The sequence below is a fragment of the Bos indicus genome, chromosome 7 (genome assembly GCF_029378745.1).
Source record: "Bos indicus isolate NIAB-ARS_2022 breed Sahiwal x Tharparkar chromosome 7, NIAB-ARS_B.indTharparkar_mat_pri_1.0, whole genome shotgun sequence".
In the NCBI taxonomy this organism is placed as follows: domain Eukaryota; kingdom Metazoa; phylum Chordata; class Mammalia; order Artiodactyla; family Bovidae; genus Bos; species Bos indicus.
The window spans coordinates 27,070,579-27,084,283 of NC_091766.1; the positions used below are offsets into that span (position 1 = coordinate 27,070,579).

At 42.4% G+C, this 13,705-nt stretch overlaps 1 protein-coding gene across 1 annotated transcript in view; it reads left to right on the forward strand.

Annotated features, from left to right (window-relative positions):
- The first annotated feature begins 3,182 nt into the window (after nt 1–3,182).
- Nucleotides 3,183–13,705, forward strand: part of ALDH7A1 (aldehyde dehydrogenase 7 family member A1) — a 36,765-nt gene continuing 26,242 nt past the window's right edge. The window contains exons 1-5 of the mRNA XM_019964620.2: nt 3,183–3,424; nt 5,269–5,322; nt 6,005–6,070; nt 11,996–12,076; nt 12,431–12,554. Coding sequence (XP_019820179.2) covers nt 3,233–3,424; nt 5,269–5,322; nt 6,005–6,070; nt 11,996–12,076; nt 12,431–12,554 — 517 coding nt within the window. The 5' untranslated portion in view covers nt 3,183–3,232. The remainder of the gene's footprint in view (nt 3,425–5,268; nt 5,323–6,004; nt 6,071–11,995; nt 12,077–12,430; nt 12,555–13,705) is intronic.

Genomic DNA, 13,705 nt, shown 5'->3' on the forward strand with positions numbered 1-13,705 from the left:
TATTTTTGAAATATGAATTTAGTACCTATAAAGGAACTTAGAAGTCACTTGGGCCATTTTATTTTTGTAACCGAAGGGAGATTACATAGCTAAGCTATTGCAGACCTCTGTCTTGACTCCAGGTCTCCTAACAGACAAGTCTATTAGGTTGTCTAAGGTCTTCTCTTAGACAACGGATATTTTACTTCTTTTGCATAGAATTACAGGTCCCCTGAATGGGTTCTTGTGTGTAGTGTGAGGTAGGAGTACGTTTTCATGCTGTTATTAACATTATACTGTGTGGTATGGGATGCAGCTAAATATCATATAATGCATAGAACAGCCCCGCACACTAAAGATTTTCTCCAATGTTTTCCACTAGATGTTTTAGTTCTTACTTGTAAGTCTATGGTTCATATTAACTTAATTCTTGTATATAGCATGAAGTAGAAATCAAGGTTCTTTTTTTTTGCACCTGAATATCCAAATAATATAGCACTCTTTGTTGAAAAGACTATTCTTTCTCTTTTGATTTCTTTGACACCTTCATTAAAAATTGACTATACATGTGAAAGTCTATTTTTGAGTACCCTATTCTGATCCATTGATCTTTACTTCTGTCTTTATACCAGTGTGACATTTTCTTGATTATTGTAGCTTTGTAACAATTGTAAAATTGTTAAAATAATTGTTAAAGTCAGGTAATGTAGATTTGTTCTTTTTTTCCCTTAAAACTGTTTTGACTATTCTAGATCATTTGCCTTTCCATTTAAACTTTAAAATATGCTTGCCAATTCTGGTATTTTGATTGGGATTGCATTGAATCTATAGGTTAATTTGGACATTTGAGAGACTGTAGTAGCCTGATACCATTGAATGCTGGAATCAAATATTATTAATCAATAACTCTTCTTCTGACACTGGGCTCATTAAACCACTAGATAGGTAGAATGTATCCTGGGAGAGAACACAGTATTTAGAGGATGTGAATGGTTGGTCCTTTCTGAGGATAATTTTCCCCATTAAATAATAAGCCAGCATGTTAGTTGCAAATCATATTTTGATATTTTGGTGAGCTTGATTAATCTGAGTATGCCCAGAGCAATAGTTAGTGTCACTCACTCATGCTCTGAAAAATCAGATGCTAAAATTATATTCTGGGTGGTGGTGATTTCTCCAATTTACTGCTGCCTTGGGGCAAGCATGCATGTTCGTATCACTTTGCCTTCTGGCCAACTATCTTTGAAGAATAAAGACAGCTAGTATTCACAGAGGACTTCCCAAGCACTGGTCATTTGTACTTATGCTGTGACTCCAGAGTCTTTGCTTTAACCACTCTCTGAGGCCTTTGATAAGTCATTTGGAAAGTAGAATTTGCCATCTACTAACTCCTCCACTTTTAATACAAAATTAGTTCAAGGTATCCTGACATTTGAATTTCTGTAGGGCTTTGCGGTTTTTATATATGCTTTCATGTACAATCCATTTAATTCTTTTTCAAATGTGAAATGTGCCTTCATAGGATTCATTTACTTCTATATTTTCCCGCTTTGCCCCATCAAAATTCATTGTTGGTGATTTTTCCTGACCTCCTATTGACAGGCTAAATAAGTTTTGAAAAAAGAAGGTGGAAGAGAGATGTAATGCCTATTTTCCATATAGGCAGTTGCTAGTGTCTGTCGTCCCAAAACTTGTTTAGAGGGAGACCACCATGAACCTCTCTTTTCAACTTAGTGAAGAGATGAAAGTTAACATTCCTTGAGAGCATCATGTGTTGCTTCTAAAATTTAGTGCATCTGTAAATGCACTTTTCATTTTTTGAATCAAATGGAGGGGAAGAGAATGGAAGGATGTGATGTCGGGATAGATGTACAAAGAATCTTACTGGCAGCCAGAAAGCGAGGAGACTTAAATTCTTTAAAATGCCTGAGAATTGAAATGAAGGAAATTAGTGCATCAGTCCTAGGAGTGGATGGACAGAAGTAGTTGGGTTGTTGATATGGATTACCAATGCTGAACAGGGTATCCTTGCTTATTACTGTTGAGGTGTGTTCATAGGTTCATTTTTTTCCCAATGATGTAAATGAATGTGAGCCTGGTGGGATGCTGGGAGTTGTGGAGTCATGCAAGGATGAGTCAGAGGCGGTCCTTGCCTTAATGGGGGAAAAGTATAACATTTTCAAGTGGAAACACTATTCAGATATCGCCAGCACTTACCACAGTTTCTGGTAGATGCTTGATACCTGCCTATTTCAACATGATTTGTTGAAATCATTTATGTTCTAAGGGTCGAACAGATAAAGCTTGAATGCAGAGATGGAAGGAAAGGTTTTACAGGTGGAGGGAACAGTAGGGCAAAGGCACCATGAGAGGAAAACACAGGCTTTGGAAAGAAATGTGTGACTCTCAACTGTCTGGTTGCCATGTGGAAGGCCACAAGGCAAGTACGGAGAAGTAATATTTTGGGAAAGTAGGTTTGGAATCACCTTATTTATGCAAGGATTTGAGAGTGTGTGTATATTTTAAACTCCTGCCCAAATCATGCTGATTGAGATGTTGCCATTTCCCTTAAATAGGATAGGCCTAGTTACTGTGGAATTAAAGGTGGCAGATGGGATGGTGGGGATGGCAAGAATATTGCAGGAAGAGAAAAGCAATGGAGAAAAAAGGAGATTGATCAAAACTGTCTTTGTTTCTTGAAAAGCAAGAATATACCCACTCAGAATATTTGGAGGGAACTACCACAATTTACCATTTTTCATTAATTAGAAAACTCTAATTTGTAATGTAACAAAGGGGCGGAAACAATCCTCTCCTTTCCACCAGAACTGGTTAAAATACCGACTCTCAGACCCCAGTCCAGACCTACAGAATCACAATGTGCATTTAACACGATAGCTAGGAGAGATCACATGCACATTCCAGCCTGAGAGGCCTGGCTCTAACTCACTGTATTTTAGAGCCAATATTTTGCTGGAAAAAGTTCTAGCTGGTGCCGCTGTTCCCGCCGTCTTTCACTAGATGGCAGTAGCCTGCTCACTTCCTCCGGGTTTCACCCTCATTGTTTTCCAGGCCCTGGTTGACCTCCAGGCTACAGCTCCCGGCTCCCGCGCAAGATCCAGCTAGGCAGGGCGACGGCGGGGGGCGTGCTCGAGGGCGGGGCCGGGCCTACCCAATGGGCTCCTCCGGGTGGGGGGCGGGGCCCCACTTCAGTTCCTCGGGCCGCAGGCGCTCTTCGCATCCCTGACTAAGTATGTGGCGCGTTCCTGGTCTGCTCTGCGTGCGCGTTGCAAGGAAGAGCAAGTTCTCCGGATCTTGGAACAGGCCTGCCGCCTTCATGTCCACTCTGCTCATCAATCAACCCCAGTATGCTTGGCTGAAGGAGCTGGGGCTCCGCGAGGAAAACGACGGCGTATATAATGGAAGCTGGGGAGGCCGGGGAGAGGTATGCATATCTTGGGCAAATCTCTGCGGCCTCTCTTCGCCCTGGGAGGCGGGACAGGCACTGCCCAGCCCTAATCCCCGCGGATGCTGTCGGCTTATACTGGGTGGGAAGTTTTGAAGTCCATAGTAAACGTTTTCTCAAGTAGAACCATTAAAAGTGCTACTAGATATTAGGTCCTGCGTGTTACCGAGAATCGAGTTCATTTTGGAGCAGAAAGGGGTTGAACTTCCCAAGCGTACTTAAAACCGCACGGCAGAGTTCTGCACTCTGTAGTGCGAAATGCCACACACTTGGCGGTGGCAATCATCTGACTTTTCTACTTGACTGTGGCTCCTCACATGTGACGTGCGCCACAGGTAATGTTCTACAATTTTATATTATCTTTTGAAATCCTCTGGAATGCAAGCTCGAAGTTGCCGAAATCCTGTTTTTCAGTCATTGGGCTCAGAGCTTCCTTGAGGGCCAGATTTTCAGCATTTCTCTATTTCCAGACCCTAACAGCTTGACTCTGTTAATGTTCAATAAAATGTTTTATAGACTAGGATGGAAAGATAAGGTTGTTATTACTTGGATTTTTTTTTGAGGGCTGCATACGAAAGAAAACTTGTAAGAAAACGTTATATAACATCCCAACAGTTTGTTGAATGAACCGCTTTGTTAGAGGAAAGGCATCTTTTAGTTATCTGTGGGTGTAGGAAGTGCAGGTGGTTTTAATTGTTCCCAATCCCCCATTGATGGTTTTATCCTGTTTTTCCTGTGGTATCCAATCATTAGGTTCATGGATAAAATACCTTTCCTGAAAGCCTTTTTAAAACTATACCTGGGTTGTTTTTTTCCCTAATGTATCCCTCCAGTTCATGTGGACACACGCCTTTCCCATGGTTGTCTGCTGCTGCTGCTAAGTCGCTTCAGTTGTGTCCGACCCCAGAGACGGCAGCCCACCAGGCTCCCCCGTCCCTGGGATTCTCCAGGCAAGAACACTGGAGTGGGTTGCCGTTTCCTTCTCCAATGCATGAATGGTTGTCTAGCCTTGGCCTTTCACCTCTGACCAGAGGCTGGGCAGAGTTATGGAGAGAGGGAATAAGCTAGACTTGTAACTGCGAGTGTGTTTGCTCAGTTGTGTCCGACTCTTTTGCGACCCTACGGACTGTAGCTCGCCAGGGTACAGATACAGATACAATAACCAAACTCAGAACCTTTACATTGGTGGTGGTGGTGGTGGTTTAGTCGCCAAGTCCTGTCCGACTCTTGCGACCCCATGGACTGTAGCCCGCCAGGATGCTCTGTCCATGACATTCTCCACGTAAGAATTCTGGAGCCGATTGCCATTCCCTTCTCCAGGGGATCTTCCTGACCCACGTCTCCTGCATTGCAGGCAGATTCTTTACCATTTCAGCTATAGGGAAGTCCCTAAAACTTGTAACTTTGGTCTGTTAATGGAAGAAGAGGCAAAATAACGTGTTACTTTTAGGCTTTTGTTTAGATGCCTAATATTTGGATAGCGAGGGTGGGTTTTGACGAAAAGGTTGTTCTGAGTGTTCAGGTCAAAAGTGAAAACTCTAGTCTCCTGTTTGTAACAAGTTAATGGAGAAGGAAATGGCAACCCACTTCAGTATTCTCACCTGGAGAATCCTATGGACAGAGCATCCTGGCGGGCTACAGTCCATGGGGTCACAAGAGTCGGACAGGACTTGGCGACTAAACCACCACCACCACCACCAATGTAAAGGTTCTGAGTTTGGTTATTGTATCTTAGTTCCGCCCCCGCCCACCTGCCTTTTTACCTTCCTCCATTTGGTCTGCTCCCCCATTTTCTATTTATGTACAACATCTTTTTGTTTTAGGTTATCACCACCTACTGTCCTGCTAACAATGAGCCCATTGCAAGAGTCAGACAGGTAAGTGCTTTTTTTTTTCTTTAAATGCAAGGTGCCCTTAGGGAGTTTGTGCCAGTGATCTCTGAGTAACACAGATTTACAAAGTCAAAGAATGTTTCCTTTTAACATTTAGGAATGTCTGGGTGAGGGACTTTCCTGCAGGTTCAGTGGTTAAGATATTGGGCTTCAGTTGCTGGGAACATGTGTTTGATCCTGGTCGGGGATCTTAGATCCTGCATGCTACACTGCCTGGCTCGAAAAAAAAAACATTCTCGGGGAGACCCTGTAACTCTGTGAGAGTGTATGTGCCCTGGAAAAGGAGACCCCTAGAGAGGACTACCCAAGAGGGGTTCCACTGAGGTCTGTGTTTCTGGATCACCAGGGGACTTGGGTTAAGATGAATGTTCTGACCTCTTGAATCTACGCTGTAGCCTCAGGTTCTGAATTTCTAATATACTTCAGGTATTGCTCACAGATGGGACTCCTGGACCTTGTTTTGAAAGGCAAGGTTTTAAAAAGTACAGATTCTAACTTAGCAAATTCCAGCAAGTTTTGGGAAGTATAACCCGTGATAATCATTTTAAACCACAAATCTTAGGGTCACTGGGGATTTTACAGTTCTTTTCCAAAAGTCTGTGTTCTTAGGAGAAGATCATCACTGCCCTTTCCTTTTCCCTTTGTCTCCCTTCAAATATTTATTTAGGCCAGCATGGCTGACTATGAAGAAACTGTAGAGAAAGCAAGAGAAGCATGGAGCATCTGGGCAGATGTAAGTACAGAGTCCGGGACACAGACACCTACTGTCATGACAGACCGGAGGCAGCCATTGCCCCCTTGCTGAAACTGGAGCTTCTTGGGGGCTTTGACTATCTCTAAGCTGTAGTCCTAAACTAGTACTCTTTTCCATATTTTGGCTTCAATAGCAGGATAATTTTAAAGGGAAAAGAACTCTGTACTGTTGTAGCGTAAACAATCTATGAACACTTTGGTCTCCAACTGATCTATGAACAGCCAAGTCTCCAAAAATTAAGCAAAGAGAAAGGAATATCTATGCTAAAAATAAACCATATGCTCCTCCCCCACCTCCAAGTTTTTTTAGGGGCAGGGAGGGGATGTTACCAGTAGGTTGGCATTCTTGGTTCAGAGGGAGTGGTGTCAGCCACAGCTCTCATAGGGCCTAGGCTCCAGTTCCTCGGCAGTCTGATGAGGCTTTGAGGCTAATTCTGCCTCCCCCATCTCTGTCTCAACTAGTTCTGTGAGCAGGTGTAGGACCTGACTGGAGCTGGGCTGGACCACCCTGAGCTGTCGATAGATGAGGGCCAGGCTCGGGAGGAGGGGAGAGTAAAGAACTGGCTTAGTCTGGATCTTCTGGTTTACCCTGAACATCCCTTTTGGTCTTCCGCCTGAGATACTTGGCCTGAAGCTATAGGAATATCCTGAAAGGTTAACCCAGCTCTGCCAGGTAGTTACATCGCCTTAGTGCGCTTTGTCTTTCGTAGAAAGAGGAGGCCAGGTGTGCTTGCCTCTTGGGTTATCATAAGGGTTAAATGAGTTAGTCATTTAGCATGCCTACACACAGGGCTAAACCTTAGTACCTGTTTGATTTTTAGAACCATGTGCTGCTGAATTTGGAACTGCTGAGCCTCAGTGGGGGTTTTTTTGTTGTTTTTTCTCCGGAATCAGTGGTTGCTCTGGGGACTTGGGGAAGGGCAGACTCTCCAGGAGAGCCCTGAATTGGTTGCAGGGTTACTGTTAGCCAAGAGACTGCCTCTGTGCAAAGCAGGAAGAACGTTTCCTTTAACTAATTTTGGCTATAAGTTAGGCTCAGGGTTTATTATATACAATCAAAAACTGAACTGAAAAAATCCTTGAACAAAGAAAATTCTGCTTCCAAAAGTAGTGTGCTAAGTGAAGTTCACCCTAGCAGTGTAGAGAATAGTGACCGATGCCATGTCGACTTCTTTTAAATCAGCTCATTCCCCATCTGCGGGGCTCACATCTGCAGGTATGGAGTGCTGACTGTTCTCCACCACTCTGTTTAAGGTGCTTGAGCATCCATAGGTTTTGGAATCCGTGGGGGTCCTGAATCAATCTCTCATGGATACTGAGGGACAGCTGTATTGCTTTTGTTTTTTCAATTAATAGACTATATTTTAGAAAAGTTTTAGGGTGAAACTGTAGGGGAGGAAAATTTTTTATTCTTCCCTTCTATGTTCTTTGGCTGGTCTAATACTTAACCAATATACAACAGATTAGCAGGAGAAAAACAAATTTTAATTTTTTATGAGGGGGAGGCATAAAGATATGAGACCCAAAGGCATCCAGGCAGTTGAGGCTTATACACCATCCTGAGCTAAGTAAAGGGGTAGGAGCCCAGGGCTTCAAAGAGGAGGACAGGTGCTAGGAATGTGAGCAGAGCAAGTGTTCGGTAAGCAGATGTTTTCCCTCTCATGCAGATAAGTCAGATATAAAAAAGTTTTCACTGGTGATAACTCCTGGTACAGGTCCCTTTCTAATTTCTTTTGGGCTGTTAAGGGGAGTTAGAAATCTTTTCCTGAGTCTCCTGGGCCTTAATTATCTGTAGCTCAAAGTAAAGCCAAAGAACTTGTCAGACTGGCCCATTCTGGGGTGGCTTATTCTGAACTCCTAAGTTTCCTATATTAACACCCTGCCTTAGTGTGGTACCTCTTATAATTGGTGAGCCAGTACAGACACATCAGTTAGTAACTGAAGTCCATAAGTTGCATTAAGATTCACTCTTTGCATGTGCTGTTTTGAATGCTAGCAGAACTTTTGATTAGAAACTTCCAATATATGTGTGTATGTACCCACAGTAAATACAGTCTTGTTTGAAAAAAGATTTGTGTGAATTCAGGGTCTTCTCTTTCCCTGAACTGACTTTTAGGTCAGTCTTGGCTTTGCCCAGGGGGGTGGCAGTTGGCACTGTGATGTCTTGAATATTGTGCTGTACTTTGCTATTGCTGTTTTTGAATTCAAGTTCTGATTTGGAGTCTGCTCTTCCACAGTCGTGCCAGCCTCCTCACCTAATGTTCTTTCTTTCTGCTCTTCAGTTTTATTGCTCTCCGTAGAGTGGGGCTGCTGAGTGGGAACGAGTGGCTTTTCTGGGTGATGGGAATCCCACTTGTTGGAATTTGAGTTAAGCAACTGAGTCCAGAGTTGAGGGAAGAAGCGGAGCATTTCTTCAGTGTGCCTCCAGGACTCCTCAAACATGAACAGAACAAGGCTTGGCCCCCTCCTGGTGTACAAACTTTTCCTCTTGGCTCCTCACTTGCATGGGGCTACTTCTGCTTGGCCCTGACCCTTCTGGGTGCCTTGCCTGTGAGGACACACCACAGTTCCATTTAGTTCATTTGTATTTGGCCTGGAATTTTTCAAAGGGAACTTATTTTTTTTTAAAGGAAAAAGGAGACAGAGTATGACAATATGAAAAGGCAGTTTATAAAAATGTTTCTCTTAACTAAAACTAACCACCAAGAACCTGGTTGGGAATTCTTGCTCTGCTTTCTTTCATGAGCTGATTTAGTCCAAATGCCACCTGTTTCTGCCCGTCTGCATCCCCTGTGGGTATCATCACTTTCCTTCTGGATTCCTGGTGAGGAGGAAAGCCAGAGTCTCTTCTCTTGATGACAGGAACTTGAATGGGCCTTCTCCAGCTGCATAATGGGATTCCAGATACCTGTAGCTCTCTTTTTTTTTTTTTCAGTTAATTTTTAACTGAAAGATAATTGCTTTGTAGAATTTTGTTGTTTTCTGCCAAATATTAACATGACTCAGCCATAGGTATACATATGTCTCTGTAGCCCTTTAACACAGTTGTCTTTGCCATACTTCCCAAAGGGCTCAGCAGATAACGAACTCAGTGCTCTTAGTTCCCTGTTCATGGCTGCCTCTGATGCTCGCTGTAAACCTGACTTCAGAGTGAAGTGTGCAGGGACGAGGACTCTCGGTGGCTGTCTCAGGAGGGTCTAAGGTTATTGATGTGCTGTTGTGCTGGGCTGGTCAAACCCACACGGGCAATGGGACTGTCTTCCTGGGTTCCTGCTCGCCCTCATCCCTCACCTCATACTTAACCCTGACATTCTTTTTGTCTCTTGCTGCTCCTACCCATCATTTTGGAAGCGGGAAGAAAGAAAGAAAAAAATTCAAGTTTGAGTGGTCTGAGAGGGAATGTAGTTTAAACCTTGGGTGGTGGGTTCTAATGTGTACCCAGGGTTGAGACTTGATCAGTTGCCGGGTCTTAACAGTTTGTTTATCTCTGTTGCTGTTTTTGTGGTCCAGACAGCCACCATCTCTTGTCTGGCTTCATAATTTCCTGCCTGAATCTTTCCTCCCTCTGGTAACATTTTCTATACCACATATAGAGTGGTGTTTTAAAAGGCACTGTGAGGGACTTTGTTGGTGGGCCAGTGGTTAAGACTGTGCTTCCACTGCACTGGGCCTGGATTTGGTCCTTGATCGGGGAGCCAAGTCCCTGCCTGCTGCGTGATGCAGCTAAAAAATTAAAATGCACTGATTTTTCTCCCCACTGTACAGAACCCTCTAGTGATTTCCCCACTGCTCTTTGGATCCTTTACCTGGTCCTTTGCAGTGTGGCCCCTACTTTCCACTCCTACTTCTTTGAAGTCTTTATAGTTTCCTGAAATGATCATATTCTCTTGCCTTTTAGCCTTTGCATATGTTGTCTTCTCTGTCCCCCATAATTTCCCTCTACTTTATCTACCTCTTTAGATGGCAAACACCAGTCATGCTTTAAGACCTCAACTCTCTAAAAAGCCCCCTTCCTTCCCACCTCCTTGCCCCCAAGTAACGATGGGTTAATAGTCAAAGGTGGTCCACTTGCGTAGTCTAGCTTCATCATGGCGCTTACCACGTGAGATTATAATCTCCTGTTTTGTGTCTGCCATCCCCATTGGAGTTGATTCTAGCTGCCTTGTTTCCCTTGAATCCTGGGGAATAGCGTACTATCTGGCACATAAAATGTATGCAGTAAGTGGTGGTTCAAAGACTGATAGAATAAATAAGCTCAGAACAGTCATGTGTACTGAATTAGCCATTCTGAGTTGAAATTAACCAATTTGCTAAGGCTATAAATGTGTGGGCTAAATTTGGTTCAACTCATTTCAATGCCTTAGAAAATACAGAGGATCTTTGCTGTTGCATTTAATGTTACAATTTTTGTTTACTGTTTCCAAAAGTGTGCATGTATCATAAAAATAGCAAATGTTGCAGACATACAAAATGCAGAGAATCAAAATGTTATGATTCCATTTCCTGGAAATTGCAACTGTTAACCTCTTGTTGTATATTCCATCAAATCTAAGCAAAAGTTTACTTACCATATGCATTATCTTGCTTTTTTTTGTTGTTGTCTTGTTATGGCTCTTAGAAGTTTTTCCTTATAATAAATCTTCTTTATTCTTTTTAGAAAGTGTCCAGACATTTTATGTGCTATTCTGTGCTTAGTCACTCAGTCCTGTCCAACTCTTTGTGAACCCGTGGACTGTAGCCCACCAGGCTCCTCTGTCCATGGGGATTCTCCAGGCAAGAATACTGGAGTGGGTTCCCATGCTCTCCTCCAGGGGATCTTCACAACCCAGGGATCGAACCCCAGTCTCCTGCATTGCAGACTGATTCTTAACCATCTGTGCTACCAGGGAAGCCCTCCATTTTATGGCTATTCCATAATTAACCAATCATGTGCTGATGGGCATTGGGACGGTTTCTGTTTCTCTATTGGAAACAGCACCGCAGTAAATGCTGTTGTAACCTATACTTTTGCACACTAATGTTCAATTTCCAGAAGTAGAACTGCCTGTTCAAAGTAGTGGGGGCGCAGGATGCATTTTAAATGTTAATAGAAAGCCAGGCTACCCTTAGAAAACTATACAAGGATATTTGGTGTACATTTGGGGAAGAGAGAGAGTGAAGAAGAGCCCTGAGCTCCATGAGTGCCTCAATTATTTTAGCTCCAGTGCCTAGTGTTGCTAATGTCACACAGGAAGTGCTCAGAAAGTATTTTGTGAGTGAGTGTTATGATTTGAATGGATTTTGGACACCAGCCTAAGTAAGCTGAATTTAGGGTTTGGGTTTGCAATCAGTTTGACCCATATGAAAACATCACTGGGAATCATATAGGGTTACAGGTTATGTAAGGTATTTAGAGGAGAAGGAAATGGCAACCCGCTCCAGTATTCTTGCCTGGAGAATCCCAGGGACGGGGGAACCTGGTGGGCTGCTGTCTCTGGGGTCTCACAGAGTCGGACACGACTGAAGCAACGCAGCAGCAGCAGCAGAGTCATCCCACCACTCCAGTATTCTTGCCTGGAGAATCCTATGAACAGAGGAGACTGGCAGGCCACGGCCCATAGGGTCGCAGAGAGTTGGACACGGCTGAAGGAACAAACAACTAAGCATGCAGAGTCATCCCAAAAAGTTGTGTTCAATCTGAATTTCTCTCTGTACTTGGCACAGTCCTTGCTCACCAAGAATGTGTTATCTGTATATTTTCTCCGTCTCTGGAATGGGTTTTAAGTCCTGTCACGTCAGACACTGATGAGATCAAAACATGTTTTTGATGTGGTTGTGCTTTGTTCTTTTACAGCACATTAGTACTGTGATAATAGACATGAGCTTACACTTTTCAGCAGACACTAAAATGCCATTCCTTTCTTAGATTCCTGCTCCAAAGCGAGGAGAAGTAGTGAGACAGATTGGTGATGCCTTGCGGGAGAAGATCCAAGTACTAGGAAGCTTGGTAAAGTATTTTTGTAGTAAATATATGGTACTTTGAGTGAAGAATAAGGCTATTTTTTACTTGGGTGTATAAGATGTGATCTTTTTAAGGTCATAATTTATGTACTTCAAAAATATGTATATAAATTTGTAACATATATTTCAAAAATCTTTTCTTTAGAGGAAGGATTAACAAGATGGACAGGAAAATGTGAAGACAATTCTTGGGCTTTAAAATTCTTCAGAAAAATAAGAACAGACTGGTTTATAACCCTCACAAAGTAGAAACAAAATGTGTTGCTTTCCCCACCTCAAATTTAATGTTTAAAGCAGGAATTCTGTTGGAAAAATGCTGCTTGGTCTTTTGTATTTTTAGGTGTCTTTGGAGATGGGGAAGATCTTGGTGGAAGGTGTGGGAGAAGTTCAGGAGTACGTGGATGTTTGTGATTATGCTGTTGGCTTATCTCGGATGATTGGGGGACCCATCCTGCCTTCTGAAAGTAAGCAGCGAAGTCAGTTCTGCGAAGTATTGTACTCCGAAACAGAACTCCCCAAGATTCTCTGGTTGTGAGCAGTTTCCACAAAATACTTGTATATGAAAATGTCTTTAATCTCTTTACTAAGAAAGTCAAATTAAAACAGGTGAAAATAATCAGGTCAAGATGCTTAAAACTTTTTAAATTTTTAAAGATAAAGCTCAGTGTCGGCAAGTTCATGGGTGAGACTGACACTTTTTTATGGAGACTTTGTGAAGTGAATCACCAATCTTATCTGGAAAACAGTTTGGAAAAATATCTATCCCAAAAATATTTAATGCAAGTTTCCCTTAAATCCCTTAAATATTTAATGAAAGTTTGCAGAATCTTGGTTTAAGTAAATAATCTGAAATGCAACCGAGGTTCAAGTGTTAGGGTGTGCATTGTCCCATTAACAGGAAACAATGGGAATGGCCTAAATGTCCAATCATGACAAAGCCTGAGCAAATAATTTTGGCAGTCTATTAGCAGATATTGTCAAGAGATCATAAAGATTGCCTTCCCCAACCGCAAACTTTATAGGAAAGTTGTACTTAGTTTTACTTCGTCTTCTTTTTTTATATATACTTAACTTATTTTTAGATTATTTTGATTTTTTTTGAAAAGATAGTATTTTTCATTTCACAGAATTAAAGAGGACTAAAAAGGTGAAGGAAGAAATATTTTCCTCCTCCCAGTGGGATACTCCATAGTATTCCCATGAACGTAGCAAATGTTTCTGGTTTCTTGAGTGTATCTTTCTGGACCTTTTTCAGGTGCAGACGAATATGTAGCAAACCATGTGTTCCTTTCCTACTTATTGTATCTTAGAAATTGTTTCATATTGTTCCAATAAGGTGCTTCCTTCATCTTTTTTTTTTTAATGGCTGTTTTGTTGCAAGGATGACCGGTTCCCAAGTAATAGATACTTAGGGTGTTTTCAGTCTTTGGCAGTTAAACTGTGCTGCGGCCTTGTACTCAGTGATGGGGACAAGGGCTTACACAGTTTGTGTGTTTGCCATGTCAGCGGAACAAACCAGGTGAATTCACGTGACTGTATTGAAAGCACAGAGATGGAAATCTCCTGAAGTAGTAATGCTGGTTATCTGGCAAGGCAGAATTATTAATGGTTGGTA